Source organism: Poromitra crassiceps, assembly GCF_964638095.1.
Source record: "Poromitra crassiceps genome assembly, chromosome: 1".
NCBI classification, from domain to species: Eukaryota; Metazoa; Chordata; class Actinopteri; order Beryciformes; family Melamphaidae; genus Poromitra; species Poromitra crassiceps.
Genome location: NC_139623.1, coordinates 116,614,973 through 116,642,021, shown reverse-complemented (window position 1 = coordinate 116,642,021; position 27,049 = coordinate 116,614,973). Strand labels below are relative to the sequence as shown.

The following is a 27,049-nucleotide window of genomic DNA, read 5'->3' as shown; positions in this document are numbered from 1 at the left end:
TTGTAATCCAGCATGTGAAAGCAGTCAGGGATGGGGTTCACTCCAGAGTGAATGTATGTGTGTTTCCTTCCAGCCTTCAGCCTGGAGACCTGCAGACTGATGATCAACATGCTGGATGTATCCTTCACCCATCAGCCAATCAGAGAGGCTCGGTCGGCAGAGTGATTGACAGGCCCATCAGCCCATTCAGAGAGGCTTGCCAGATTGACAGGGGGGCGTTAGTGAGAGGACAGTAGGGTAGATAAACTGTGCGAAGTGAGAAGAGAGAAGTGCCAAGGAAAGAAACTCAATAAGAGCTAAGAAAAGGAGAGTGGGAATCAGAGTGAGGAGGAGGTGAGGCTCTGGCACACTGTGCCTGCCCTCCACTAGGGGTGGGAATCGCAGCGTAATTCGCGATACTATCACGATACTTGGCCCTCGATAACGGTGGTATCACAATACAGTAGGGGTGTCACGGTACACAAAAGTCACGGTTCGGTACGTACCTCGGTTTCGGGGTCACGGTTCGGTACAAATACGGTACAACGGAGAAAAAAGCAACAAATCCCAAATTATTTTTTTCCCCTTTGAATTTGACTGAATTCTGTGTTTTGCTTTTTACGCTCATTTTATCATCAGAAATAGTGTCTAATAAGTGGCAATGAATAAATGTCCACAATTTAATAAGATCTAGGCAATCCACACAACAAGGTTTTATTTACTCTAAAGCAGTGTTTCTCAAACAGTGGTCCACGGGCACCCCCTAGTGGTCCGCGAGTAGATTTATATTTTTTCCTTTTTTTTACCTCCCACTATCCAATCAGAGAAATGTTTACATTTTCTGGGAAACTCAAGGTCAGATCATGATGCCTATAAAGGACTATATGTATTTTTTCACCCAGAATCCAACGCCGTCACCACTGACTCTCTACGACTTACGCTTGCGGAGATACGTCCACTCTGCCTGCAGGGCTACAGGAGAGAGACAGAGTACAGCGGGTGGTTGGGAGTTCCAAGTTACTGACCAAACACTCTATTTCAGTAATTGCTGTCAGAATATAGAGCCATTTAACACTTATTTGAACACAAAAACATCACTGAATGCAACTTGAAGATGGCAAAAGATTTGACTTTGGCAACATTGTGCATTTATTGAACTAGAAAAAACTTTCTTTGAGCTTTGAATATATTTGAACTGAACAGGAGAAATAAATGTAAAAAAAAAAAGTAAATGGACTAACTAAAATAAATTACATAATATATTTTTTATATCGGTTATCTTGTTTTCATAATTGTGGGAAGCCAAAAATTAGATTAATTGTACTGCTATTTGTCATTTAATTGGCATGTAATTTGTAATTTACAGTTGAAGTACCGTAAATTCCGGACTATAAGCCGCACCGGTGTATAAGCCGCACCTGCAAAGTTGACTATTTTTTTCTTATATAAGCCGCACCGGACTATAAGCCGCGGGTGTTTTAATGGTTTTTTTTTTTTTTTTTTTTTTTATTGTGTTTTAATGTTTAATTACCATATGTAAGGGTTCATGCACAGAGGGGATTGTCGGGAAAGAGATGGCTGTTTGAGGAAGCTCCCATTTATTAACATTTCAACAAAACAACATAACACAACACCACCTGTGTTGTTTTTTACAGTGCACACAGTGTCATACAGTGTCATACAGTGTGGTGAAAAGAGGGCAAGAGAGGAAATTAAAACTTATTATAGTTATATAGGATTTATAGTTAGAAAGAGTGCTAAAAAAGAGAGTTGTTTTTTTTTTTGGAAAAAATCCATAGATAAGCCGCACCGTTATATAAGCCGCAGGGGCCAAAAAAGGCCAAAAAACGGGAAAAAAGGTGCGGCTTATAGTCCGGAATTTACGTAGGCCTATTGTTTTTGGGGATGTTTTTGGGAGTAGGTGTTCCCCCCGAGTTTTTTTCATTGGTTTAACCCATTGATACCTGATGCAGCATTTGTGTATGTATCCCTTAACACATTGAGTGCCAGCCGTTTTTTCAATGCTGTAGGTAAGTTATGCCAGGTTTTTTTTTGAGGATTCTGGCTCATTTTACAAGAGCCAAGGATTCTTTTCTGTTAAGACTTCGTGAACACCAATCATCTAAAAAGAACTAATAGAATGTGTGCTTTCTCTGTCTAAAAGAGTTAGTTTGTAGAGTTAGTACCGTAGTTATGTAGATATTAGCCGTTGAGTACAGCATGGTTTCAGAGATTTTCAGAGAGTTTTGAGATAAATGGATTTTTAGAACCACCTCACGTGCCTGTGATTATGGGTGCCCTTGGGCAAGTCTGTATACTGTATTGTGTGTGTGTGTGTGTGTGTGTGTGTGTGTGTGTGTCTCCAAACTCCTCCCTCCGTCTGTGCTGCTGCTGCTGGCTCCTGCTGGCGCTCTCGGGCAGTTTGGATTACTGTAAAACGGGCTCGTTCGTTTCTTGAGGTGTCGGCTGAGAGCTTTGAAGAAGCTTTTGCGATTCTGGTCTTATTTATGCGCAAAGGTACTCGAGGGTGTGTGTGTGCGCGCGCGTGTGTGTGTGTGTGTGTGTGTGAAATCGAAAGAGTTTTCGCCCAGCTATTTCCTTGAAAATTAGAATGGCTTTCTCCCGCGGACCCGTGGCTGTTTTTTGCTCGGCTTTCTCTCTGTCTGGAGGGCACTGTCGCCACTTAGTGGTCGGTAAAATAGATTATACACATTCTCTTCCTCCAATAGTGGTATAGGAGACGTAAAAGGGGTTGATCGATGTCCCACCGTCAAAAAAAAAAAATGTTTATGTAAGCCGAGATATCTCGTCCTTGGCACTCAACGGTTGGATTATGTAAGCCGAGATATCTCGTCCTTGGCACTCAACGTGTTAAAGACCCGGTTCGCCGTCTTAAAGGGATACACACAAATGAGGGATATACACGCAAATGCTGCATCAGGTATCAATGGGTTAAGTGGTCCTTGGTCTGAAAAAGTTTGAGAAACACTGCTCTAGAGCATCGATTTTCAAAGTGTGGGGTGCGCCTCCCTCTCAGATGTTTGTATTCCAGCTGTTTGACAGGGCAAAGGGATTTTCCCCCACTTTAAATCTCTATTGTACACAAGTTTGTAAACAGAGTGCATGTGGAGTAGCCTAATACTCCCACCCACCCCTCCCCTGTTGTCAGACAGACAGCGGGGTGGCTTTCACTTTCCCAAGTAAGTACCCTAATGTTATTGGATGCAAGTTTTGTTTACCATAATGATTATGTTCGGTCATCATAATGGATTAATGGAACATGACAAGGAGTCATCCCCTCTTCCTCACCGCATCTTGCTTGTCATTGCACGCGATGTAAGTTGCTTGTTTACAAGTTAACAGCTTTGTCAGTGTTATGTAACGTTTAGCCGCGACGCGCAGCTATAAAGGACTAAAAGAAAGTCCTTTATAGTTGTGCGTCGCGGCTACGTAACATTACATTAGCAAGCTTACCTCATTGGCTTGATGTTGAATATCCAAATCCCCAAATTGAAAACCCAATACCTTACCTACCCAAACGAATAGTCGGATATTCGGGTCCAGCCCTAACGTACGTGTTTACATAATTTTCTTCAACTCATTGCTCGAACCATCGACATATATAAATGGACAGAGGATCTGGTCCCGTTCAGTCAGGGCCGATCCTGGCCATTTGGGTGCCCTAAGCGTAATTGTTCTGTGGTGCCCCCCCCCCCCCGTAAAACTTTCAATAACTGTCAAACGAAAGACTGCAAAATCATTAATTATGAACGATACTAGTGTATCTCACATTTCATTACATGTGGGAAACAAACAATTGTTAGAATTACTGTACATGTCAGCAAACAAGTGATTGTTAAACTGTACATGCAAGCAGGGGCGGACTGGGATCATAATTCAGGCTGGGCATTAGATACCAAGCAGGCCAGGCCGATACAGGCCGACGTGCGTGCCGGCGTCCGAAGGGCGGCGGCGAAAAATTTGGGCTGTTTGAAGCCCAATTTGGGCCGTTTGAAGCCAGATTTGGGCTGTTTGAAGCCAGATTTGGACCGTCTGAAGCCCGATTTGGGCCAGTTGAAGCCAGATTTGGGCCAGTTGAAGCCAGATTTGGGCCGGTTGAAGCCCAATTTGGGCCGTTTGAAGCCCAATTTGGGCCGAGTCCAATTTTACAATGAGATGCACCCTGAATAAAGTAATAAAACCACTAGTAAACCAGTAGGCGGCGCCTGGCCTGCTGTTCAGTGAGTGGCCTGACTGAGGGCACCAAAAAAAAAAAAAAAAAAAAATTTTTTTTTTTTTTTTTTTTTGGTGCCCTCAGTCACGTGATGCCCTACGCAGTCTGCGTACTCTGCGTAATGGGTTGGAGCGGGCCTGCGTTCAGTGAAGCCGCTGCATGTTAGATCGCCGCTATGGCGGCAGGTGCCAGTATAGGTCACAAGGCCTGTGGCAATCAAATGCATCCATCTCCCTGAACACTAGATACCGCTTAATATTTATACTTGCTCAGGAGGTGGAGCTTAGAGGAAGTAGGATCTTCCATACAACCAGCCTGCAGTGACACCTACAGGTCTGGCGGCGCAAAGCATATACATACACAATTCTTCCCCTTGTGATTGGTCCTTGACGAGCTGCTATCAGAGGGACATGTCCTGCACCATGGGCTTCAATGAGTTCAAGGAGCTGTGGGGCGTGGTGAACAGCTGGAAGCAGCACTTCATGTCGGTGGACCGGGACCGCAGCGGGACCGTGGAGGGCCAGGAGATGCAGCAGGCTGTGACTGCCATGGGTAACTCACTTAAAAATAATTAACCTTTTTCATAGCAGCCATTTTGTGTCTAAAAGGCAGCGTGAACACAGGTGCAACCAAAACATTAATGAGGGTTTCCAACTTAAAATCCATTTAGGTGTTCCATTGCTGGCGCCCTCATTAATGTTTTGGTTGCTCCTGTGTTGTACCTTGCCTTTTAGACACAAAATGGCTGTTGTGAAAATGCCCATCCCTGAGTTTTCATACAAATACATTTTCTTTCATTAGGATGCTGCTCATGTCTAAAAACTCTTTAGTGGGTGTGATATTCTAGCCTGGTAAAACCACCTGCACACGTCTAAAAACTCTTTAGTGGGTGTGATATTCTAGCCTGGTAAAACCACCTGCTCACATCTGAAAACTCTTTAGTGGGTGTGATATTCTAGCCTGGTAAAACCACCTGCTCACGTCTAAAAACTCTTTAGTGGGTGTGAGATTCTAGCCTGGTAAAACCACCTGCTCACGTCTAAAAACTCTTTAGTGGGTGTGATATTCTAGCCTGGTAAAACCACCTGCACACGTCTAAAAACTCTTTAGTGGGTGTGATATTCTAGCCTGGTAAAACCACCTGCACACGTCTAAAAACTCTTTAGTGGGTGCGATATTCTAGCCTGGTAAAACCACCTGCACACGTCTAAAAACTCTTTAGTGGGTGTGATATTCTAGCCTGGTAAAACCACCTGCTCACGTCTAAAAACTCTTTAGTGGGTGTGATATTCTAGCCTGGTAAAACCACCTGCTCACGTCTAAAAACTCTTTAGTGGGTGTGATATTCTAGCCTGGTAAAACCACCTGCACATGTCTAAAAACTCTTTAGTGGGTGTGATATTCTAGCCTGGTAAAACCACCTGCTCATGTCTAAAAACTCTTTAGTGGGTGTGATATTCTAGCCTGGTAAAACCACCTGCTCATGTCTAAAAACTCTTTAGTGGGTGTGATATTCTAGCCTGGTAAAACCACCTGCTCATGTCTAAAAACTCTTTAGTGGGTGTGATATTCTAGCCTGGTAAAACCACCTGCACACGTCTAAAAACTCTTTAGTGGGTGTGATATTCTAGCCTGGTAAAACCACCTGCTCACGTCTAAAAACTCTTTAGTGGGTGTGATATTCTAGCCTGGTAAAACCACCTGCTCATGTCTAAAAACTCTTTAGTGGGTGTGATATTCTAGCCTGGTAAAACCACCTGCACACGTCTAAAAACTCTTTAGTGGGTGTGATATTCTAGCCTGGTAAAACCACCTGCTCACGTCTAAAAACTCTTTAGTGGGTGTGATATTCTAGCCTGGTAAAACCACCTGCACACGTCTAAAAACTCTTTAGTGGGTGTGATATTCTAGCCTGGTAAAACCACCTACTCACATCTCAAAACTCTTTAGTGGGTGTGATATTCTAGCCTGGTAAAACCACCTGCTCATGTCTCAAAACTCTTTAGTGGGTGTGATATTCTAGCCTGGTAAAACCACCTGCTCATGTCTAAAAACTCTTTAGTGGGTGTGATATTCTAGCCTGGTAAAACCACCTGCTCATGTCTCAAAACTCTTTAGTGGGTGTGATATTCTAGCCTGGTAAAACCACCTGCTCATGTCTCAAAACTCTTTAGTGGGTGTGATATTCTAGCCTGGTAAAACCACCTGCTCATGTCTCAAAACTCTTTAGTGGGTGTGATATTCTAGCCTGGTAAAACCACCTGCTCATGTCTCAAAACTCTTTAGTGGGTGTGATATTCTAGCCTGGTAAAACCACCTGCTCATGTCTCAAAACTCTTTAGTGGGTGTGATATTCTAGCCTGGTAAAACCACCTGCTCATGTCTCAAAACTCTTTAGTGGGTGTGATATTCTAGCCTGGTAAAACCACCTGCTCATGTCTCAAAACTCTTTAGTGGGTGTGATATTCTAGCCTGGTAAAACCACCTGCTCACGTCTAAAAACTCTTTAGTGGGTGTGATATTCTAGCCTGGTAAAACCACCTACTCACATCTCAAAACTCTTTAGTGGGTGTGATATTCTAGCCTGGTAAAACCACCTGCTCATGTCTCAAAACTCTTTAGTGGGTGTGATATTCTAGCCTGGTAAAACCACCTGCTCACGTCTAAAAACTCTTTAGTGGGTGTGATATTCTAGCCTGGTAAAACCACCTACTCACATCTCAAAACTCTTTAGTGGGTGTGATATTCTAGCCTGGTAAAACCACCTGCTCACATCTAAAAACTCTTTAGTGGGTGTGATATTCTAGCCTGGTAAAACCACCTGCACATGTCTAAAAACTCTTTAGTGGGTGTGATATTCTAGCCTGGTAAAACCACCTACTCACATCTCAAAACTCTTTAGTGGGTGTGATATTCTAGCCTGGTAAAACCACCTGCACATGTCTAAAAACTCTTTAGTGGGTGTGATATTCTAGCCTGGTAAAACCACCTGCACATGTCTAAAAACTCTTTAGTGGGTGTGATATTCTAGCTTGGTAAAACCACCTGCTCATGTCTCAAAACTCTTTAGTGGATGTGATATTCTAGCCTGGTAAAACCACCTGCTCATGTCTCAAAACTCTTTAGTGGGTGTGATATTCTAGCCTGGTAAAACCACCTGCTCATGTCTCAAAACTCTTTAGTGGGTGTGATATTCTAGCCTGGTAAAACCACCTGCACACGTCTAAAAACTCTTTAGTGGGTGTGATATTCTAGCCTGGTAAAACCACCTGCTCATGTCTAAAAACTCTTTAGTGGGTGTGATATTCTAGCCTGGTAAAACCACCTGCTCATGTCTAAAAACTCTTTAGTGGGTGTGATATTCTAGCCTGGTAAAACCACCTGCACATGTCTAAAAACTCTTTAGTGGGTGTGATATTCTAGCTTGGTAAAACCACCTGCTCATGTCTAAAAACTCTTTAGTGGGTGTGATATTCTAGCCTGGTAAAACCACCTGCTCATGTCTAAAAACTCTTTAGTGGGTGTGATATTCTAGCCTGGTAAAACCACCTGCACACGTCTAAAAACTCTTTAGTGGGTGTGATATTCTAGCCTGGTAAAACCCCCTGCACACGTCTAAAAACTCTTTAGTGGGTGTGATATTCTAGCCTGGTAAAACCCCCTGCACACGTCTAAAAACTCTTTAGTGGGTGTGATATTCTAGCCTGGTAAAACCACCTGCTCACGTCTAAAAACTCTTTAGTGGGTGTGATATTCTAGCCTGGTAAAACCACCTGCTCACGTCTAAAAACTCTTTAGTGGGTGTGATATTCTAGCCTGGTAAAACCACCTGCTCACATCTCAAAACTCTTTAGTGGGTGTGATATTCTAGCCTGGTAAAACCACCTACTCACATCTCAAAACTCTTTAGTGGGTGTGATATTCTAGCCTGGTAAAACCACCTGCTCACGTCTAAAAACTCTTTAGTGGGTGTGATATTCTAGCCTGGTAAAACCACCTGCTCACATCTAAAAACTCTTTAGTGGGTGTGATATTCTAGCCTGGTAAAACCACCTGCACACATCTCAAAACTCTTTAGTGGGTGTGATATTCTAGCCTGGTAAAACTACCTACTCACATCTCAAAACTCTTTAGTGGGTGTGATATTCTAGCTTGGTAAAACCACCTACTCACATCTAAAAACTCTTTAGTGGGTGTGATATTCTAGCCTGATAAAACCACCTACTCACATCTCAAAACTCTTTAGTGGGTGTGATATTCTAGCCTGGTAAAACCACCTACTCACATCTCAAAACTCTTTAGTGGGTGTGATATTCTAGCCTGGTAAAACCACCTACTCACATCTCAAAACTCTTTAGTGGGTGTGATATTCTAGCTTGGTAAAACCACCTACTCACATCTCAAAACTCTTTAGTGGGTGTGATATTCTAGCCTGGTAAAACCACCTACTCACATCTCAAAACTCTTTAGTGGGTGTGATATTCTAGCTTGGTAAAACCACCTACTCACATCTCAAAACTCTTTAGTGGGTGTGATATTCTAGCCTGGTAAAACCACCTACTCACATCTCAAAACTCTTTAGTGGGTGTGATATTCTAGCCTGGTAAAACCACCTACTCACATCTCAAAACTCTTTAGTGGGTGTGATATTCTAGCTTGGTAAAACCACCTACTCACATCTCAAAACTCTTTAGTGGGTGTGATATTCTAGCCTGGTAAAACCACCTGCTCATGTCTAAAAACTCTTTAGTGGGTGTGATATTCTAGCCTGGTAAAACCACCTGCACACGTCTAAAAACTCTTTAGTGGGTGTGATATTCTAGCCTGGTAAAACCACCTACTCACATCTAAAAACTCTTTAGTGGGTGTGATATTCTAGCCTGGTAAAACCACCTGCACATGTCTAAAAACTCTTTAGTGGGTGTGATATTCTAGCCTGGTAAAACCACCTGCTCATGTCTCAAAACTCTTTAGTGGGTGTGATATTCTAGCCTGGTAAAACCACCTACTCACATCTAAAAACTCTTTAGTGGGTGTGATATTCTAGCCTGGTAAAACCACCTGCTCATGTCTCAAAACTCTTTAGTGGGTGTGATATTCTAGCCTGGTAAAACCACCTGCACACATCTCAAAACTCTTTAGTGGGTGTGATATTCTAGCTTGGTAAAACCACCTGCACACGTCTAAAAACTCTTTAGTGGGTGTGATATTCTAGCCTGGTAAAACCACCTGCACACGTCTAAAAACTCTTTAGTGGGTGTGATATTCTAGCCTGGTAAAACCACCTACTCACATCTCAAAACTCTTTAGTGGGTGTGATATTCTAGCCTGGTAAAACCACCTACTCACATCTCAAAACTCTTTAGTGGGTGTGATATTCTAGCTTGGTAAAACCACCTACTCACATCTCAAAACTCTTTAGTGGGTGTGATATTCTAGCCTGGTAAAACCACCTACTCACATCTCAAAACTCTTTAGTGGGTGTGATATTCTAGCCTGGTAAAACCACCTACTCACATCTCAAAACTCTTTAGTGGGTGTGATATTCTAGCCTGGTAAAACCACCTACTCACATCTCAAAACTCTTTAGTGGGTGTGATATTCTAGCTTGGTAAAACCACCTACTCACATCTAAAAACTCTTTAGTGGGTGTGATATTCTAGCCTGGTAAAACCACCTGCACACGTCTAAAAACTCTTCAGTGGGTGTGATATTCTAGCCTGGTAAAACCACCTGCACACATCTCAAAACTCTTTAGTGGGTGTGATATTCTAGCCTGGTAAAACCACCTGCACACGTCTAAAAACTCTTTAGTGGGTGTGATATTCTAGCCTGGTAAAACCACCTGCACACGTCTAAAAACTCTTTAGTGGGTGTGATATTCTAGCCTGGTAAAACCACCTGCACACATCTCAAAACTCTTTAGTGGGTGTGATATTCTAGCCTGGTAAAACCACCTGCTCACGTCTAAAAACTCTTTAGTGGGTGTGATATTCTAGCCTGGTAAAACCACCTGCACACGTCTAAAAACTCTTTAGTGGGTGTGATATTCTAGCCTGGTAAAACCACCTACTCACATCTCAAAACTCTTTAGTGGGTGTGATATTCTAGCCTGGTAAAACCACCTGCTCATGTCTAAAAACTCTTTAGTGGGTGTGATATTCTAGCCTGGTAAAACCACCTACTCACATCTCAAAACTCTTTAGTGGGTGTGATATTCTAGCCTGGTAAAACCACCTACTCACATCTCAAAACTCTTTAGTGGGTGTGATATTCTAGCCTGGTAAAACCACCTGCTCATGTCTAAAAACTCTTTAGTGGGTGTGATATTCTAGCCTGGTAAAACCACCTGCTCACATCTCAAAAGTCTTTAGTGGGTGTGATATTCTAGCCTGGTAAAACCACCTGCTCATGTCTAAAAACTCTTTAGTGGGTGTGATATTCTAGCCTGGTAAAACCACCTGCTCATGTCTCAAAACTCTTTAGTGGGTGTGATATTCTAGCCTGGTAAAACCACCTGCACATGTCTAAAAACTCTTTAGTGGGTGTGATATTCTAGCCTGGTAAAACCACCTACTCACATCTCAAAACTCTTTAGTGGGTGTGATATTCTAGCCTGGTAAAACCACCTGCACATGTCTAAAAACTCTTTAGTGGGTGTGATATTCTAGCCTGGTAAAACCACCTGCTCATGTCTCAAAACTCTTTAGTGGGTGTGATATTCTAGCCTGGTAAAACCACCTACTCACATCTCAAAACTCTTTAGTGGGTGTGATATTCTAGCCTGGTAAAACCACCTGCACATGTCTAAAAACTCTTTAGTGGGTGTGATATTCTAGCCTGGTAAAACCACCTGCTCATGTCTCAAAACTCTTTAGTGGGTGTGATATTCTAGCCTGGTAAAACCACCTGCTCATGTCTCAAAACTCTTTAGTGGGTGTGATATTCTAGCCTGGTAAAACCACCTGCACATGTCTAAAAACTCTTTAGTGGGTGTGATATTCTAGCCTGGTAAAACCACCTGCTCATGTCTAAAAACTCTTTAGTGGGTGTGATATTCTAGCCTGGTAAAACCACCTGCACACGTCTAAAAACTCTTTAGTGGGTGTGATATTCTAGCCTGGTAAAACCACCTGCTCATGTCTAAAAACTCTTTAGTGGGTGTGATATTCTAGCCTGGTAAAACCACCTGCTCATGTCTAAAAACTCTTTAGTGGGTGTGATATTCTAGCCTGGTAAAACCACCTGCACACGTCTAAAAACTCTTTAGTGGGTGTGATATTCTAGCCTGGTAAAACCCCCTGCACACGTCTAAAAACTCTTTAGTGGGTGTGATATTCTAGCCTGGTAAAACCACCTACTCACATCTCAAAACTCTTTAGTGGGTGTGATATTCTAGCCTGGTAAAACCACCTGCTCACGTCTAAAAACTCTTTAGTGGGTGTGATATTCTAGCCTGGTAAAACCACCTGCTCACATCTAAAAACTCTTTAGTGGGTGTGATATTCTAGCCTGGTAAAACCACCTGCACACATCTCAAAACTCTTTAGTGGGTGTGATATTCTAGCCTGGTAAAACTACCTACTCACATCTAAAAACTCTTTAGTGGGTGTGATATTCTAGCTTGGTAAAACCACCTACTCACATCTAAAAACTCTTTAGTGGGTGTGATATTCTAGCCTGGTAAAACCACCTGCTCACATCTCAAAACTCTTTAGTGGGTGTGATATTCTAGCCTGGTAAAACCACCTACTCACATCTCAAAACTCTTTAGTGGGTGTGATATTCTAGCCTGGTAAAACCACCTGCTCATGTCTCAAAACTCTTTAGTGGGTGTGATATTCTAGCCTGATAAAACCACCTACTCACATCTCAAAACTCTTTAGTGGGTGTGATATTCTAGCCTGGTAAAACCACCTACTCACATCTCAAAACTCTTTAGTGGGTGTGATATTCTAGCCTGGTAAAACCACCTACTCACATCTCAAAACTCTTTAGTGGGTGTGATATTCTAGCTTGGTAAAACCACCTACTCACATCTCAAAACTCTTTAGTGGGTGTGATATTCTAGCCTGGTAAAACCACCTACTCATGTCTAAAAACTCTTTAGTGGGTGTGATATTCTAGCCTGGTAAAACCACCTGCACACGTCTAAAAACTCTTTAGTGGGTGTGATATTCTAGCCTGGTAAAACCACCTGCTCACATCTAAAAACTCTTTAGTGGGTGTGATATTCTAGCCTGGTAAAACCACCTGCACACGTCTAAAAACTCTTTAGTGGGTGTGATATTCTAGCCTGGTAAAACCACCTGCACACGTCTAAAAACTCTTTAGTGGGTGTGATATTCTAGCCTGGTAAAACCACCTACTCACATCTCAAAACTCTTTAGTGGGTGTGATATTCTAGCCTGGTAAAACCACCTGCTCATGTCTAAAAACTCTTTAGTGGGTGTGATATTCTAGCCTGGTAAAACCACCTGCTCATGTCTCAAAACTCTTTAGTGGGTGTGATATTCTAGCCTGGTAAAACCACCTACTCACATCTAAAAACTCTTTAGTGGGTGTGATATTCTAGCCTGGTAAAACCACCTGCTCATGTCTCAAAACTCTTTAGTGGGTGTGATATTCTAGCCTGGTAAAACCACCTGCACACATCTCAAAACTCTTTAGTGGGTGTGATATTCTAGCTTGGTAAAACCACCTGCACACGTCTAAAAACTCTTTAGTGGGTGTGATATTCTAGCCTGGTAAAACCACCTGCACACGTCTAAAAACTCTTTAGTGGGTGTGATATTCTAGCCTGGTAAAACCACCTACTCACATCTCAAAACTCTTTAGTGGGTGTGATATTCTAGCTTGGTAAAACCACCTACTCACATCTCAAAACTCTTTAGTGGGTGTGATATTCTAGCCTGGTAAAACCACCTACTCACATCTCAAAACTCTTTAGTGGGTGTGATATTCTAGCTTGGTAAAACCACCTACTCACATCTCAAAACTTTTTAGTGGGTGTGATATTCTAGCCTGGTAAAACCACCTACTCACATCTCAAAACTCTTTAGTGGGTGTGATATTCTAGCCTGGTAAAACCACCTACTCACATCTCAAAACTCTTTAGTGGGTGTGATATTCTAGCCTGGTAAAACCACCTACTCACATCTCAAAACTCTTTAGTGGGTGTGATATTCTAGCTTGGTAAAACCACCTACTCACATCTAAAAACTCTTTAGTGGGTGTGATATTCTAGCCTGGTAAAACCACCTGCACACGTCTAAAAACTCTTTAGTGGGTGTGATATTCTAGCCTGGTAAAACCACCTACTCACATCTCAAAACTCTTTAGTGGGTGTGATATTCTAGCTTGGTAAAACCACCTACTCACATCTCAAAACTCTTTAGTGGGTGTGATATTCTAGCCTGGTAAAACCACCTACTCACATCTCAAAACTCTTTAGTGGGTGTGATATTCTAGCCTGGTAAAACCACCTACTCACATCTCAAAACTCTTTAGTGGGTGTGATATTCTAGCCTGGTAAAACCACCTACTCACATCTCAAAACTCTTTAGTGGGTGTGATATTCTAGCTTGGTAAAACCACCTACTCACATCTAAAAACTCTTTAGTGGGTGTGATATTCTAGCCTGGTAAAACCACCTGCACACGTCTAAAAACTCTTTAGTGGGTGTGATATTCTAGCCTGGTAAAACCACCTGCACACATCTCAAAACTCTTTAGTGGGTGTGATATTCTAGCCTGGTAAAACCACCTACTCACATCTCAAAACTCTTTAGTGGGTGTGATATTCTAGCCTGGTAAAACCACCTGCTCATGTCTCAAAACTCTTTAGTGGGTGTGATATTCTAGCCTGGTAAAACCACCTGCACACGTCTCAAAACTCTTTAGTGGGTGTGATATTCTAGCCTGGTAAAACCACCTACTCACATCTCAAAACTCTTTAGTGGGTGTGATATTCTAGCCTGGTAAAACCACCTGCTCATGTCTAAAAACTCTTTAGTGGGTGTGATATTCTAGCCTGGTAAAACCACTTGCTCATGTCTAAAAACTCTTTAGTGGGTGTGATATTCTAGCCTGGTAAAACCACCTACTCACATCTCAAAACTCTTTAGTGGGTGTGATATTCTAGCCTTGTAAAACCACCTGCCCATGTCTAAAAACTCTTTAGTGGGTGTGATATTCTAGCCTGGTAAAACCACCTGCTCATGTCTAAAAACTCTTTAGTGGGTGTGATATTCTAGCCTGGTAAAACCACCTACTAACATCTCAAAACTCTTTAGTGGGTGTGATATTCTAGCCTTGTAAAACCACCTGCTCATGTCTAAAAACTCTTTAGTGGGTGTGATATTCTAGCCTGGTAAAACCACCTGCTCACGTCTAAAAACTCTTTAGTGGGTGTGATATTCTAGCCTGGTAAAACCACCTGCACACGTCTAAAAACTCTTTAGTGGGTGTGATATTCTAGCCTGGTAAAACCACCTGCTCAGGTCTAAAAACTCTTTAGTGGGTGTGATATTCTAGCCTGGTAAAACCACCTACTCACATCTCAAAACTCTTTAGTGGGTGTGATATTCTAGCCTGGTAAAACCACCTGCTCACATCTCAAAACTCTTTAGTGGGTGTGATATTCTAGCCTGGTAAAACCACCTACTCACATCTCAAAACTCTTTAGTGGGTGTGATATTCTAGCTTGGTAAAACCACCTGCTCACGTCTAAAAACTCTTTAGTGGGTGTGATATTCTAGCCTGGTAAAACCACCTACTCACATCTCAAAACTCTTTAGTGGGTGTGATATTCTAGCTTGGTAAAACCACCTGCTCACGTCTAAAAACTCTTTAGTGGGTGTGATATTCTAGCCTGGTAAAACCACCTGCTCAGGTCTAAAAACTCTTTAGTGGGTGTGATATTCTAGCCTGGTAAAACCACCTACTCACATCTCAAAACTCTTTAGTGGGTGTGATATTCTAGCCTGGTAAAACCACCTGCTCACATCTCAAAACTCTTTAGTGGGTGTGATATTCTAGCCTGGTAAAACCACCTACTCACATCTCAAAACTCTTTAGTGGGTGTGATATTCTAGCTTGGTAAAACCACCTGCTCACGTCTAAAAACTCTTTAGTGGGTGTGATATTCTAGCCTGGTAAAACCACCTACTCACATCTCAAAACTCTTTAGTGGGTGTGATATTCTAGCTTGGTAAAACCACCTGCTCACGTCTAAAAACTCTTTAGTGGGTGTGATATTCTAGCCTGGTAAAACCACCTACTCACATCTCAAAACTCTTTAGTGGGTGTGATATTCTAGCCTGGTAAAACCACCTGCTCACGTCTAAAAACTCTTTAGTGGGTGTGATATTCTAGCCTGGTAAAACCACCTGCTCATGTCTAAAAACTCTTTAGTGGGTGTGATATTCTAGCCTGGTAAAACCACCTGCTCACGTCTAAAAACTCTTTAGTGGGTGTGATATTCTAGCCTGGTAAAACCACCTGCTCATGTCTAAAAACTCTTTAGTGGGTGTGATATTCTAGCCTGGTAAAACCACCTGCACACGTCTAAAAACTCTTTAGTGGGTGTGATATTCTAGCCTGGTAAAACCACCTACTCACATCTCAAAACTCTTTAGTGGGTGTGATATTCTAGCCTGGTAAAACCACCTGCACACGTCTAAAAACTCTTTAGTGGGTGTGATATTCTAGCCTGGTAAAACCACCTGCTCAGGTCTAAAAACTCTTTAGTGGGTGTGATATTCTAGCCTGGTAAAACCACCTACTCACATCTCAAAACTCTTTAGTGGGTGTGATATTCTAGCCTGGTAAAACCACCTGCTCACATCTCAAAACTCTTTAGTGGGTGTGATATTCTAGCCTGGTAAAACCACCTACTCACATCTCAAAACTCTTTAGTGGGTGTGATATTCTAGCTTGGTAAAACCACCTGCTCACGTCTAAAAACTCTTTAGTGGGTGTGATATTCTAGCCTGGTAAAACCACCTACTCACATCTCAAAACTCTTTAGTGGGTGTGATATTCTAGCTTGGTAAAACCACCTGCTCACGTCTAAAAACTCTTTAGTGGGTGTGATATTCTAGCCTGGTAAAACCACCTACTCACATCTAAAAACTCTTTAGTGGGTGTGATATTCTAGCTTGGTAAAACCACCTGCTCACGTCTAAAAACTCTTTAGTGGGTGTGATATTCTAGCCTGGTAAAACCACCTACTCACATCTCAAAACTCTTTAGTGGGTGTGATATTCTAGCTTGGTAAAACCACCTGCTCACGTCTAAAAACTCTTTAGTGGGTGTGATATTCTAGCTTGGTAAAACCACCTGCTCACATCTAAAAACTCTTTAGTGGGTGTGATATTCTAGCTTGGTAAAACCACCTGCTCATGTCTAAAAACTCTTTAGTGGGTGTGATATTCTAGCTTGGTAAAACCACCTGCTCATGTCTCAAAACTCTTTAGTGGGTGTGATATTCTAGCCTGGTAAAACCACCTGCTCACGTCTAAAAACTCTTTAGTGGGTGTGATATTCTAGCTTGGTAAAACCACCTGCTCACGTCTAAAAACTCTTTAGTGGGTGTGATATTCTAGCTTGGTAAAACCACCTGCTCACGTCTAAAAACTCTTTAGTGGGTGTGATATTCTAGCTTGGTAAAACCACCTGCTCACGTCTAAAAACTCTTTAGTGGGTGTGATATTCTAGCTTGGTAAAACCACCTGCTCACGTCTAAAAACTCTTTAGTGGGTGTGATATTCTAGCCTGGTAAAACCACCTACTCACGTCTCAAAACTCTTTAGTGGGTGTGATATTCTAGCCTGGTAAAACCACCTGCTCATGTCTAAAAACTCTTTAGTGGGTGTGATATTCTAGCCTGGTAAAACCACCTGCTCACATCTCAAAAGTCTTTAGTGGGTGTGATATTCTAGCTTGGTAAAACCACCTGCTCACGTCTCAAAACTCTTTAGTGGGTGTGATATTCTAGCCTGGTAAAACCACCTGCTCATGTCTCAAAACTCTTTAGTGGGTGTGATATTCTAGCCTGGTAAAACCACCTACTCACATCTCAAAACTCTTTAGTGGGTGTGATATTCTAGCTTGGTAAAACCACCTACTCACATCTCAAAACTCTTTAGTGGGTGTGATATTCTAGCTTGGTAAAACCACCTACTCACATCTCAAAACTCTTTAGTGGGTGTGATATTCTAGCCTGGTAAAACCACCTACTCACATCTCAAAACTCTTTAGTGGGTGTGATATTCTAGCCTGGTAAATTTAGCTTCAAGTTGTTTTAAGCATGTGCCAAATAAAAATAAAGACAATTAACTCATTGAGTGCCAGCCACTTTTGGAGAACGATGCTCCCAGTGCCAGAGTTTCAGAGCGTTTTCAGTGATTTCTCGAGGCCCACAGAATATTGTGTGATATTACTATGTAAACACCGAACACGCAAAAAGAACAAGGAGACTCTATTGTATCATTCATCAGCAAAAAAAAGTTTATTGATACCATTTTCCGTTCTTTAGTTATGAGCCGGAGAAGATAGGTTGTTTTCAGCGTTTTCAGGCATTTCAAATTATAAGCTGAGATATTCAGCCTTTTGTGAAATGAAGCATTTCAAGCACATTCACTGACTCTAGCTAATATTTTCTGATGTAGTGACGTGGTGTAGTTGTGTCCTGCCCTGCGTGCCCCACCCCCCTCTCCCCCCCTCAGCTGAAAACTCCTCCCCACACTAGTAACACACAGCCTCACGCACCCAGCGTCTATTTTCGGAGTGCTGTTTGTGCGCCGCCTCCCAGGCAGCGCAACATGGAAAAGCCACACGCGGACTGCAGGGAAAGGTTTGGCTTTTCAGTGTCGGCTGCTGCTTTTCTAGCGGCTAATCGTGTGGAGAAACTATGCTGACAGACAGACAGAGGCAGAAGGGCTCAGTTGTGTGCGCGGATTGACTGTGTTCGCAGGCACCGTCAGTTGCAGCCAGAACAATCTACATGGCTCTGGGCTGCAGCATGAGCGGTTTTCTCTTTGATCACGGGGCTTTTTCAGGCTGTCATTGGCACTCAATGAGCTAAATGGGTGACTATACTATAAATACTAAACGTGATTTAGCGGGTTCCTTTTATCAGTTTGACTTGAAACAATGTCACAGGCTGGGAAAGGGTCTGATCTAATGTAAACAAGCAAAACATGAAAGTACGTCCGAGTACGTCTTTGGCACAGAACGCCATTGTAAAAAGTACGTCCGAGTACGTCTTTGGCAGAGAATGAGTTAAGATGATAATTCACTCAAAAATAATATTTTCATGAACTTTAAAGTTTAGAGCATGTTAGCAGAATATTTATTTCTGGCATCAATGTACTTGCATGTAATAAATGTAATATAGTGCAAATTGCAAAACTGCAAAATAGTACACATTGAAATTGAAAACATATAGTGCAATGAAATATGTACTATCCATTGAATGAATAATGCAAAATAAAATTAGGGCACGACTACGTGGAATGGAAATGGAACCAAAAACTATTCACTATGTATGCAACCAAAATATCAACAAAAATAAATTGTTTCAGTCTTCTCAGGCATCAAACACATTTTTAAATGTAGTAAGTAGAGTGCAAACTGCGGAGTAAAATGAGGTTTCCAGTATTCCCGTCAGCAACACATGAGCTTAACGTTGCTATGATGACAACGTTACAGCAGGCTTAAGTTTTAACGTTAATATCGTTAGCCAATAGCTAACGTTAGCAGCTAAAATGTAACGTTGCGGTTGGCAGTGAGCTAACAAGCTAATTAGCCTTCATCTGCATTCGCCACAACGTGCTTCCTTTTGAGATGCTCGTGCATCATACTCGTGCTGCCATGATAAGCGAGTTCAGCTTATTTAGCAGATTTTGCACTTCACATTATTGTGGGTGAAATGCTCCCACACTTTGGACGTATGAGGACGGCTTGCTCTAAAGGCCTGCTCTAAAGGCTGCAAGAGTCAAGCCTCTGCTTAAGAAACCCTCCCTTGACCCTACTGCTATTCAGAACTACAGACCTGTCTCTCTTCTCTCATTCCTCTCCAAAACCCTTGAACGAGCAGCGTCCGAACAACTTTCTCTCTATCTCTCCCAGAATGACCTCTTGGACCCTCTGCAGTCCGGTTTCAAGGCTTCTCACTCCACTGAGACAGCTCTTCTTGCTGTCACAGAGGCCCTTCACACTGCTAAGGCCTCATCCCTCTCCTCTGTCCTTGTCCTCCTTGAGCTGTCTGCTGCCTTCGATACAGTCAATCACCAAATCCTTCTTTCCACTCTGTCTGACCTCGGCATTTCAGGTTCTGCACTCTCCTGGTTTGCTTCCTATCTCTCGAAACCGCTCATACCAGGTCTTATGGAGAGGGTCCGTCTCCAGATCCTGCCCTCTTAGCACTGGTGTCCCCCAGGGCTCAGTCCTGGGCCCCTTACTTTTTCTTCTCTATATCAGATCTCTTGCCTATGTGATCTCTTCTCATGGCTTCTCTTATCACTGCTATGCTGATTACACCCAACTTTTCCTTTCCTTCCCCCCCTCCGACACTCAAATCGAGGCTCGCATCTCTGCATGTCTCAAGGACATTGGCGACTGGATGTCTGCCCACCACCTCAAGCTCAACCTTGGTAAGACAGAGCTACTCTTCCTCCCAGGGAAAGACTGTCCTCTCACAGATCTCTCCATCTCCATCGACAACACCACTGTACTGCCCTCCCAAACAGCTAAGAACCTTGGGGTGATCCTCGACAACCAGCTGTCTTGCTCTGCCAACATAGCTGCGACAGCACGCTCCTGTAGGTTCTCCCTCTACAACATCCGCAAAATCCGTCCCTTCCTCACAAGAGAAGCGACTCAACTCCTGGTCCAGTCACTTATCGTCCCTCGCCTGGACTACTACAACGTGCTCCTGGCTGGCCTACCTGCCACCGACATCCGACCGCTTCAGCTCATTCAGAACGCTGCAGCCCGTCTGGTATTCAACCAACCCAAATTCTCTCATGTCACTCCCCTCTTCCGGGACCTCCACTGGCTTCCCATCTCAGCTCGCATCAAATTCAAGACACTGGTACTGGCCTACAGGGCAGTACACCAGTCAGCTCCCCTGTACCTGCAATCTATGGTCTCTCACCGCTCCCTTCGCTCCTCCACCAGTGCAGGGCGCCTCGCTCCTCCTTCGCTACGGGCGCTCAAAAGTCGCTCATCCCGATCTCGACTCTTCTCCTCCCTGGCACCCCAATGGTGGAACGAGCTGCCACCTTCGGTCAGGACTGCTGAATCACTGCCGATCTTTCGGAAAAGACTAAAGACTCACCTTTTCAGGCTCCACCTGGGCCCTTCTTGATCTAACTTCTTTCTCTCTCTTCTTTCTCTCTCTATAAAAAAATAAAAATAAATCCTAAACTAAAACTCATACCACTGTTCCTTCAGGATTTGTAGTTGTCATAGACTGTGCTCCATAGTTGATTGCTCTATTGCTGACAAAAAGTGTGTTATTGTAAGTCGCTTTGGATAAAAGCGTCTGCCAAATGACGTAATGTAATGTAATGTAATGTAATGTAATGCTAGACATTTCTTCTGTGGAGCACTGGGAGCAAGCTGCTTGTTTTTCCGCTGGCGAGAGATCATGTGCTTTTTTTCACCAGTCACCATTGGTTCAAGGCAACGCTGTGTTGCCTTCAAGTGAACTGGGACACAGGCTCTCAACTTTAATGCCGTTCTGATTTTTAAGGCTCTGAAAAAAAAAATATATATATTGAAGGTTGAATTCTGTACTCGCACCACGTGCCCCAAAAGGCATTTTACAATTCGCACTGTTCTATTTTTAGCCGCATATGTGAGTAAAACGTGCGCAGTGACCAGCCCTGACTCCAACAAGATGCACTTTTATGCATTTTTATATATTTATGGATTGATTGATGTATTTACTATTTAGTAATACAGAATCCACTGCCGGTACTGCTTTTTGCTTGTAATGTTGGGTATTTAGGCATTGAAGCTCATTGTTTTGATGCCCTCACTGAATCTCATTTATAAATGTTAATCTTGATTTGTTGTTGTGTTGCTGTGGAGGTTACAACCTGAGCCCCCAGGCGCTGAACGGCATCGTCAAGCGCTACAGCACACAAGGCAAGATTACCTTCGACGATTACGTCACCTGCTGCGTCAAGCTCCGCAGCCTTACCAGTGAGTTTACCTGTGTGTGTGTGTGTGTGTGTGTGTGTGTGTGTGTGTGCGTGCGTGCGCGATATTGTTTAAGGGTGCTCCGATCAATCGGGCACAGATAACGATCGGCCGATATTGGTACTAAATAGGTTGATCGTGGTCTCTATAAAGGCAGATTAGAAGAGACGATCATTCAAATGACACAAAACACACGAGACAATTTCTCTACATGCCATGTGGGGGAGGAAACAAGATCGGAACTGGACCGAACTGTATATGTTTTATTCCACAGGAAAGCTATACTTGTTTGTTATATTTTGACATTCTGAGTGAGGGCAGAAGTAGCTCAAGAGTTTGATTTATAATATATGCATGTCGCGTTAAAGTTGTGTGAACTTTTACAGTTTTTAAAATGTACACAGAGGTAGACGGCTAGAGCAGACACTCACGCCTCACACCACTTGGGCTCCATAGGGTTCCATTGCCGTTGCCACCCAGTGACGCGGTTTGTTTACCAAAATGCTGCTCGGCTGATCCCTCGTATAATACACTAACAGATTTTGCTGCTAATTGGCACAACAACTGCAGACTAGAGTCAACAAATACAGACTGAGCCCAACTGGAAATCCTATGTAAAATCGGAGGGAAACTCTTGTAGTGTATTTTAAGCATAAGAGAGTGGAATATGTTGCTCATGTTGCCTGCCAATAAACAGTTGGGCCGATACCGATCACGGGGTCCCAAGAAACCTGATGGGACCACCCTTATTGTTGTTTTAATTAGCTTTATTTGTGGAGCACTTTTCAATGAGTTACAGAGTACTTTACAGACAATAGAACAAAAAATAATCAATGTCCCTGAGATAAACGATAAGAATGCATTGGTAAAATCAAATATGAAAGTCTGTAAAAAAAAAAAAAAAAAAAATGTGTGTGTTTGTGTGTTTCAGATGCATTCCAAATGAGGGACACGGCTAGACAAGGTGCTGCCACATTTCAGTATGATGATGTAAGTTAACCCAACTGAAATAGAGAGCCAAAGTCCATCACCTTCTGGTCAGAGCCTATACGCACCAGCGTCTTAGAAATATGAATGGTGGTGAACGGAGAGATACATTAATTGTTTTGATTGTGTGAATTGTGTCACTGGGTACCCATATGATGTTTGTCAATTTATAAGATAACTTTGGAAGGCAATAAAGTCGCAGTTTGTGGTAAAACTGTGGCACTATAAATTATTGTTCGTTTGACAAGTGCAAGTTAAAGTTTTGTTTGTTTATTTTCTTTGATACTTTGGGTTTGTGCTGCCACGCGGTATATCCTGTTCATAGTGTAGTTTGATACAGGCACACACACAATCACATTGCCTTGCCTTCCACTCATCAACTACGACTACGACTATCACTGGACAGCAAACCGTGAGTAACCTGCATCACAAGCCTTGTTGAGATGTTATCTTGGCGAAAGAAATATGGCTAAATATTAGACTATGGAAGGAAGCCATATCAGCCCTAGTCGAGCTGAACTCTAATATGGACTTGAAACAAAAGATGAGTGAAGTGTCACTTGCACACTTTTGGCTGTCTGTGGAGACGGAGTTCCCCCAGCTCTCCAAAAAGGCTATAAAATTCCATTCCCTTCAGCTCAACATACCTGTGTGAGTGCGGGTTGATTAAAAGCAAGTACCGGTCAAGACTGCAGGTAGAGGATGATCTGTGTTTATTCCTTTGTACGTGTGTCCATCACTAGTATATCATATATATATATATCACATCAAAGACACAGACTCATTGTTCCCATTAAAGTAGGGTGTGCAGTGATGATGTTTGAAACAAGGATAAAGATCTTTTAAAATCTGAAAAATAAAGATGAACATTTTTGCAACTCATTTTTATGCCCGAGTGGAACATGCAACAATAATAGTAATAATATATTTCTGTGTGTGGGGGATGGGGGGGGGGGGGGGGGGGGCTGCATGTTCTCTCAGGGAAGGCCCACTCTGCCTCACTTTGAAAACCCCAGCCGTAGGCTATACAGTATGTAACGCTACTGAATGCACACTGTGCACATATTTTAGCAGAATAGCTGAATATACCCGTTGTGGGAACGACTGGGGATTATATGGGCTGCCCCAACGATGGAGATTCAACCTTTCAACTAAGAATTTTAAATAGGCTACTAGCAATCATATACTGTAAATATGGCTGGCTGCTAAATAAAAAAGGTAGGTTTATTTTGCCTTATTTGGCCTATGTATGTTTAAGAGAAATACAGTAGCCATCCTCTTAATGAGATGTCTATTATTTCAAAATGCCGTGATGTCTGCATCAAATGTAGCCTGACATTGCAGAAACACACAACTTGATTTAAAAATGAAAATGCGTTTGTTCTGATTTTATTACATGTATTCTGACACTTTATTTCCACTTCCGTCGATATCTTAAAGGATGGGTTTTCCGTGGGGAATATGAATATATATTAAATCTCACGCCCCTAAGGTTTTCGAATCCGTTGAAATTTTTGAAATTGGATATTCACTGCCAGAGATATCAAGCATCTCTCACATATTTTTTGGGCCAGCCGACGCGTTTCGCGTCATCTGGCCTAAGTCCGCCTTGCGGAACTCGTGCACCTATGAACTACAACTGTTGTTGGCCATGGTCCCGCCTCTAGAGGTCCTCCACGCCCCTTCAGAGGCCTTGACCAAAACAAAAACGCAGCCATCTTTTCAAGCGCCTAGCCTGCTGTAGCTAATATTAGCTTCCCATAGTTCCTTGCAAAGAGACCATTATCTCGGGAACGGAAGCACTAATCGACACGGGACTGGCGGCATTGGAAAGCTCGTCAAATTTTACATCTAGTAGTAGGTGGGTTGAAGTAACGAAATCAACGCTGAGCAATGTACCCGTTTTTACACATTTTTACAGAAAATAGTTACAACATCAGATGCGCGTAACTCCTAAGAAAATGCCTTAAAATGCATGAAATTTTTTTTATGAAGACATCTCCCGACATATATACTACCGTTTACATTTGGTGCAATTTGGAGGCAATTTTATTTTCGATTTATTTCTTGTTCTTTGTATATTTCATTGTCGAAGCCTTCTTCTTCTTCTTCTTTGAGTTTTATGGCGGTTGGCAAACATATATGTGCATTACCGCCACCTACTGGAGTTTGATATCAGCCAAATGCCTGAGGGGTGGGCATAAAAACGAAGGCCACGCGAGCCCAGTGCATTGTGGGAAATGTAGTATTTCGAGTCCCCGCACCCGCACCTCCCCCCCACCACCCCCCCCCACACACAGAGTGGATTTCGGTTGATATCTCTGTGAGTAAACCTCCAATTTCAAAAATTTCAACGGATTCGAAAACCTTAGGGGCGTGAGATTTAATATATATTCATATTCCCCACGGAAAACCCATCCTTTAACAGCATATTACTCTGAGAAAGGTTTGTCGGCACTCGGCAAGTGGTCATACTCGTCTCAACAAGCGCACCCGCTTGGCACATGCGTAGGCATCTCGTCGCCTTTGATCTACTGGTTATATAAGTGTGGTTGACACAGCCGAATTTACGACCGCAATCCCCAGATTAGGCTACAGGGCAATTTAAATGAAATAAATCAATTTAGAATTGAGTATAGCAGAGGAGTTATTGATGTATGTTCATATTACGCATGGGTTTTGACTGCTGGTTTGTGCATTGCAAGTTGGAGAGACACTTGGATTTGAGTCAGCAGGCGGCTCCACGCTTCACTGCTGCGAGGCAGCAAGCAATAGGTTATGGTTGTTGTTCATCATCATCATTACCCCAATGTATTCTGAAAAAGAATAGATCTACTCGACGAGGTTGGCTATCTCTCAGTATCATATCCAAATCCATAGCCTGTTAGCCAAAATGTAATTTGCTGTCCACATCTGTAGGGCAAAACTGCTTTGCTAGCTTAATCTAGCTGTAAATATTCTTTGTTACACACGACACGGCCCTATTCCCGTGGGAGTAGTATTACCTGGGGACCTCATGTGATTTTGAAATGACCATAAAACATAAAGAAAACAAAAAATGGAAGGGAGTTCTATTGTCTCTTCTGATTTGAGATTGGGAGGGAGGGGGGGGCGGGGGTTCTATTGTCTCTTCTGATTTGAGATTGCATAAACTTCTATGGGGAAATGTATGGAGAATTCTCTTCCTCAAGTCCCATGGGAAATCTTGTGATGGCGAGACTAGGCACTCTATTCACCTTATGTAGCCACGCCCATTTGACCCGGTTCTGTGGCCGTCCTACGACTTCCGGCTAAAAATAATAATAAAATAAAATAAAAAATGGCTGCGCTGCTCCAATATCATCTAACTCTGAATTAACTAATAATTTAGCCAATTGTATGTAACATACCAAATAAAAGCAAACGGCAATGTCTAAGAATGCAACGCCATGTAACTGGCTCATTAAGTCTCGCATTCCAGGGGATTACGTTAACGTCTGCGGGTCTTTATTGACGTTAATGGCTCGCGCTGCTATCGCGCTGCCTCGGAGGAGAGAAAACTATCCGAAGCTTTCTTTGTTGGAGTCCAGGTATGTTTTACAAGAAAGTGCTCGTCATTGTCGACGATAACGTTATCTGACCTGGCTAACAGTGGATACTTGCTTGCTTGCTGTGTACCGGCTCAAAGTAGTAGGCTACGTTATTTATTTTACCCCTTCACTGTCTGCTCCAAAAACAACTCTTTTATTTTGCGCCGTGACCGCCGGAAGTGTTAGACGGACCCGGAAGAATTTGGTCCACTGTAAGGTCTGAACATAAGGTGAATAGGTTGTAACTAAAATATTTGCCATCAGTTGTAATACCCAACTCTCTCTCTCTCTCTCTCTCTCTCTCACACACACACACACACACACACTCTCTCTCTCAATCTCTATCTCTCTCTCTTTAGTTCATCCAGTGCACCATGAGCACATGAAGACGGAAAGACTAAACAGAAAGGAAACTGGCCTTTTAATGTCTTCTCATATAAACAACATTAACAGCATGTCTTCATTGATTTTTATAACACCTTCTTTGTCATCACTGTATTTTTTATATATAGCTACGGTATATATATATAGCTATATATATATATATAGCCTATGTTTGATTGCTGTTACATAAAAGCAGCATTAAAACATCATTGTCACATTCCATTTTGGTCATTTTAATACATACTGTAACCGATGAATAGGAATCTCACTTGTAACCACTACTGTGCCTATATATATTTGAGGGTATTATCACTTTTAGATCTAGGATAGTGTCAATGTTTTAGCTCAGCAGTTATTGTGCTAACCCAAAGAGTGTCAAAGAGTGCTGTCTAACAAGCTGACCAGTATAAAAATGTACATGTATGAAATGAATAAACGTGGCCACCACATACATGGAACTTCTCACATGGTGTTTGGCTCCTTTTTGTCCCCCACCAAAGGGGGACTATGGATCAGTCTCCATCCGTTCATTAGTCACACTGTAATGTTGGCTTTGTGCTGCTATAGGCGGCAGCATTGACAATGAATGAATACATCACTGGGGGGGGACAACATGTTTACTATTTGCTTGTATTTCCTCCAACCATGGTTCACACAACAACAGTTAGAAAATAACTGTTTAA

General features: G+C 42.5%; 1 protein-coding gene across 1 annotated transcript in view; it reads left to right on the top strand.

Annotated features, from left to right (window-relative positions):
• Nucleotides 1-26,828, top strand: part of sri (sorcin) — a 36,767-nt gene extending 9,939 nt beyond the window's left edge. Inside the window, exons 4-8 of the mRNA XM_083638027.1 lie at nt 74-117; nt 4,618-4,765; nt 21,316-21,429; nt 22,358-22,416; nt 26,342-26,828. Coding sequence (XP_083494153.1) covers nt 74-117; nt 4,618-4,765; nt 21,316-21,429; nt 22,358-22,416; nt 26,342-26,368 — 392 coding nt within the window. The 3' untranslated portion in view covers nt 26,369-26,828. The remainder of the gene's footprint in view (nt 1-73; nt 118-4,617; nt 4,766-21,315; nt 21,430-22,357; nt 22,417-26,341) is intronic.
• Nucleotides 26,829-27,049: the final 221 nt, after the last annotated feature.